This window comes from Clupea harengus, chromosome 18, assembly GCF_900700415.2.
Source record: "Clupea harengus chromosome 18, Ch_v2.0.2, whole genome shotgun sequence".
Taxonomy (NCBI): Eukaryota; Metazoa; Chordata; class Actinopteri; order Clupeiformes; family Clupeidae; genus Clupea; species Clupea harengus.
The window spans coordinates 22989624-22994623 of record NC_045169.1 but is presented as its reverse complement, the minus strand read 5'-3'; the positions used below and the strand labels follow the sequence as shown (position 1 = coordinate 22994623).

The 5000-nt window shown below is 48.3% G+C and overlaps 1 protein-coding gene across 5 annotated transcripts in view; it reads right to left on the bottom strand.

Moving 5' to 3' along the window:
* The window catches only part of LOC105904737 (collagen alpha-1(XXV) chain), a 226516-nt gene that overhangs the window by 39355 nt on the left and 182161 nt on the right, over positions 1-5000 (bottom strand). For all 5 annotated transcript variants that reach the window (XM_031584868.2, XM_031584869.2, XM_042710545.1 and 2 more), the window contains one exon: positions 4219-4263. In XM_031584868.2, coding sequence (XP_031440728.1) covers positions 4219-4263 — 45 coding nt within the window. The remainder of the gene's footprint in view (positions 1-4218; positions 4264-5000) is intronic.

The following is a 5000-nucleotide window of genomic DNA, read 5'->3' as shown; positions in this document are numbered from 1 at the left end:
CGGTACCCAAGCCATTAACGTTCAGCTGGAGATGCGGCTGCTGCCAGAGGGTGTGGGAGGGATGAATGGTTGCCACGATGCCGCAGACTACAACGAACATTCACGGGGCATTGCCTGATGGGAGATCAGGCAAACCAGAAAAAACATGTAATTAGAAACATGATGAGAATGATGATTGATTTTTTGTGGGATAAATGCTTCACTGATTCATTCATTCATTTCATTCAAGCAGAAGTGTGCTCAGGCCTCAGTTCCTCACTGTGTGGCTTTGCTGCACGGCTAGAAAGTGCTGAAGACAAGACAAGATGCAAAGGTTTTGTTCTTTTTTTTCTTCGTATTACGCTTCAGTTGATGCCCAGCTTTGCTTCCCGCATGCAAGGGAGCAGGTTTTAAACCCAATGGTAGCATCAGCCATTGCAGTATTTTTTAATAAAACATAAAACCAATAAACTTGCTTCCGTGTTTCTTTTTTTTCCCCTGTCTGTGTGGGTTCCAAGCCCGCAGACTGAGACTTCATCTCGAGCTCACAGCAGGTCAGCAGACAGGGAGAGTGAGAGTGAGAGTGTTTCTCACAGCCGGTGGCAGACAGGGAGAGTGAGAGTGAGAGTGTTTCTCACAGCCGGTGGAAGACTGAGACTGGCGCACTGATAAAATACAGTGACAGGCTTCAGTTTAACGGCAGCAGGAGCCGTGCAGGCTTCAGTTTAACGGCAGCGGGGGCCGCTCAGGCTTGAGTTTAATGGCAGAGAGCCACTCAGGCGCCAGGTGACGGCGACAGAGGTAGATTGAGAGCGTCGCTCATTCCGGCAGGGTGGCTGGCTGTGAAGTCCACACACACACACACACACACACACACACACGCCAGTGACTAATCTGAGCCATAAAACAAACGTCACAGAGGGCGGGCGACGGGTGAGAGTAATACCCCGGCACCATGGCGGCACACCATGGCGACACTGACTTACGCACCCGTCCTCCGGGGGCTTTGAGCGGCGGGCTCCGTCTCCGTCTCTCTCTCTCTCGCTCTAATGATGGCCTTGGCGAGCTGCATGGGAACCCTGGCGTGCCCACGTCACGTCACGTCATGGCACGGCACAGCACTGCCAGTCTCCTGTACGGTAGCCAGACGAGCTGAGCTGACCTCAGGATTGTGCAGCAGCCGCGCCGCCGACGCTGTGAGAGAGAACCTGCGGCCAAACTCTCACAGCCTCCAAACACACTCAACAAGGCAATTAGAGAGTTTACTTGTGTACTTAACCAAAAAACCCAGAGAGGTTTCCCCCCCCCCCCCCCCTCGTTTTCCAAAAGGATTGCATTTTAAGCTCAGCTGGATCTGTGCAGTAAGTCACAGTTAATTTCACACCCCATTAAAGATTTACATGAATCACACTGAAAAATAACCGTTTTTTGAGGCATCCAGCGCCCCGGCCCCTCCCACTGGTTTGAAGAAGGAGATTAAATGTGATTCCATCCGGCAGCGCACAAGCAGAAATGCGTGTTCAAACATTGTCTGATGAGAGAGGGTTGTGACTGTATGATGATGCGTGAAGGAACACCATTCCTCGTCTACATATATCCGCCCAGTGTTGTTTCTTCCTCGCTCGTTGAAGCATCACATCAGAATACGCCAGGTCCACCTCTCATTTTCAGCATGCTGCATTTCAGCACTGATGTTTTTGTTTTCTTAGGCGACGCGGAGGAACTGTTGTGACGTGGATTTGATTCGGCACCGGGGCTAACGATACGATCTGGGCTGAAGGGTTCTGACAAGCACGTCAACAGCGCTGACTAGTCCTTTCACTGCTCCGTTCCAAAGCCTTAAAAACCCGCCACCGAGTCGCTTGTCACTTCTTCGCACCAATCTCATGTTAGTTTTCACTTTCCCATCCCTTTTTTTTTTCCTTCACCCCTTTCAACATTCAATCCTTTTATAATCACCAACATTTACATGCTTTTCCCACCGAATATGAATGCCCAGACGACTGGCATCTCCAGCACACCAACGCCAGTGCTGCTTTCCTGCAGCGGACGCAAGCATCTCACAATAAGCTTATTGACGAAACTATTTGGACAGTGCCGGTCCTTTGACTCGGCCTGTAAATTACGACCATGTGTGCTTCAGTCTGGGACTGGGACTGGGACGCCACGGTCCGCTGGCTCTGCGTATAGGGTGAATCACACATAGGGATGCCTGTTCTAATCAGGGACAAGCCTGCGCAGACCGTGACTTTGACGGCAATCTGGTGGCCAAGCAGGCGACACCTAGCCCGGGTGACAGAGGGAGGGTGACAGAGGGAGGGTGGAAAGGGCTGCGAATTTGGAGCCCCACAAACATGGCACACGAAAATTGTAGTGACGCAGAAGTTGCAATATTTCACTGGACACTTGGATTTGGGTTTCTTTGCAAGATATGGATTTCATTTTAAATTGTATTCACACACACACACACACACACACACACACACACATATATATATATATATATTTAGTGCCGTTAACAATAGACATAGTCTCGAATTGCTTTACAGACCCCAAGACCGCTACCCCCTAGAGCAAGCACTTAGGCAACGGTGGCAAGGAAAAACTCCCTTTTAACAGGAAGAAACCTTGTGCAGAACCCAACTTCAGAGGGGGGACCCATCAATTGCGTCTGAACCAGGCTGCTCCCCCTCAAGAACCAGGCTGCAGTCTGTGTTTCAGCAAAAACTTTCACTTCCCATGGCTCCTTAATTCATACTCTCCCCTTCTCCTGCCCCCTTTACAGGAACAGTTTTATTACAGTGCAAGGTAAGGGAGATCAAAGCGCTCCTCAGCCTCAGAGAGGTTTTATCGTCTGCCCTCTTTCTTTCTTACACTATTTTCCACGGACGAGAGCCGCCCATGCATCTGTTTTCCCCCACGCCCGTCTCCCTCCCTCCCTCCACCGCAGGCAGGCAGGCCTGCCCCACCCTGGACATTAAAGAACAATAAAGTCCATAAAGTGGAAACGCATCTGAGAGGGTGTTCACCAATCTGCCGTAAATCGGTAGAGTGCACGCTCTCCTTCTTTCTCCTCGTAGCATCAATAATGCTGCACACACACACACACCCACACACACACACACACACTCACACACACACACAAACTTTTAGCTCCTCACCTTGTATTGCCAGTGCAGCAAGAAACACTTGTGTGTGATGAATACACACTTCAGATTCTTTATGATTCAGCAGATCTTGCATTTTAGGGGGCGGGTTATTGTGTGCCTTTCAGAGTTTAAGTTGACTTGGCAGTCTGTGTGTGCGTGTGTGTCTGTGTGTGTGTCTGTGTGTGTGTGTGTGTGTGTGTGTGTGTGTGTGTGCGCGTGTGTGTGCGTGTGTGTGTGTGTGTGTGTGTGTGTGTGTGTGCGCGCGCGCGCGCGCGCGTGCGCGTGCGTGTGTGTGCGTGTGTGTGTATCTCCTTCTAATCTGCATCACATCATCCTTCACTACATGCCTCTTGTGGAGGGAAATGTCCCATTCCTCTGAAACACACACAAGTTTTGTAAAGAGGCTGTGTCACACCCACACACATCACTCAGGCAGTGGATCCCTGAGGATAAGAAGCTAGTATTCTACACATCTTAGGCTTTCACCAGTGTGACCTGGATCGCTTGGTTTTGGCTGCGCGTATTGCGAATATTTTATGATTAAGTGAGCAAATGTTTCGCAGATGTTCAATAATGTCGAAGATTATGCGTCCTTACATGCGGCTTTGATTCCTCATTAAAATAAGAAGCCGTGATAAATCATATAAATTTGCTCGCAATTCCCCTTCAGTTTCCTCACCCGTCTGACAGCAGATCTCCCTCACTGACTGTAGTGGTGACTCAAAAAAAAAATAAGAAAGAAATAAAGATTTTTTTTTTGCTTAAACTCGTGACTGAGATACAGTGTGTCCTACAACGACCTCGTTGGCATGGAAACTCTCTCTACACCACTGTCCCGATGATTAATAGTCTCTTATTAAGCTAGGAGGCATCCAACCAGGAAATGGATAGCAATCACAGAGTGCAAATTAGGCCCACTTATATTTTGGGAACATAGAGTGCCAAGGTGCCTTAGCTGTCTGGTTCAGTGCAGGGTATTTGTCAGATGTTCAGCAAACTCCCATCTACTGTTGTGTTACTTTAAGCCCAGAGTGTTAGGTGTGAAATCGGGGATTGACTAAAGTAATATTTCTCATTTTGAAAAGCTTACCTTCTCGCCTATTTCACCTCTCAGTCCTTCATCTCCGATGTCACCCTGAGAGAAAAAAGAGTTTGAAGCATTTAGTACAGGCCCATGTACACTGAAAGAAGGTTTTAAAAGCTTAGCAAAGTAAGCAAAGTGTCGATTCATATAGAGGCTCGTTCTGGTGGAGCTATAACAGATCAAGGTCATATCAGGGTTAGATCTGTTCCGGATTCAGCTATTTGGAAAGGCAACCTTTCAGTTAGCATAGCCATCTTTCCGCTAATTCAGCCAAATGCACTGAGAACCTTTTAGTTAGCATAGCCATCTTTCCGCTAATTCAGCCAAATGCACTAGGAACCTTTTAGTAGGTATAGTTATCTTTCTGCTAATTCAGCTGAATGCATTGGTGCATAGTTAGGCTAATGGCAGTAATTTCAGAGACATTAGCGACGTTAGCTCATAAGTCGCTGTCCTTAATGTCCTTCACAGATAATCAGGACATGAATGCCTGGCATCCGTCCTTCTTGACGAACGTTCCCTCGGAAGGGTGCAGAGGGAGGGCCAGACCCTTGAGATGCCTTTGCTTCCTTCAGTGACAAACGTGCCAATGTGCTAACCGAAGTGACTCACGACTCTCCCCTCCTCTACCCAGGAGAATTCTGGGAAATGGCTGGAGTCTCAGCTTGCCAGATTCACTCGCGGCCAACGATAGCAAATAAAATCATTAGTTTGGGAGAGGTTGGCCATCTCTGTTTAGGAGTTTGACTAGCCTCCTAATTGTGTATGATTACACTCTCGCTCATTCT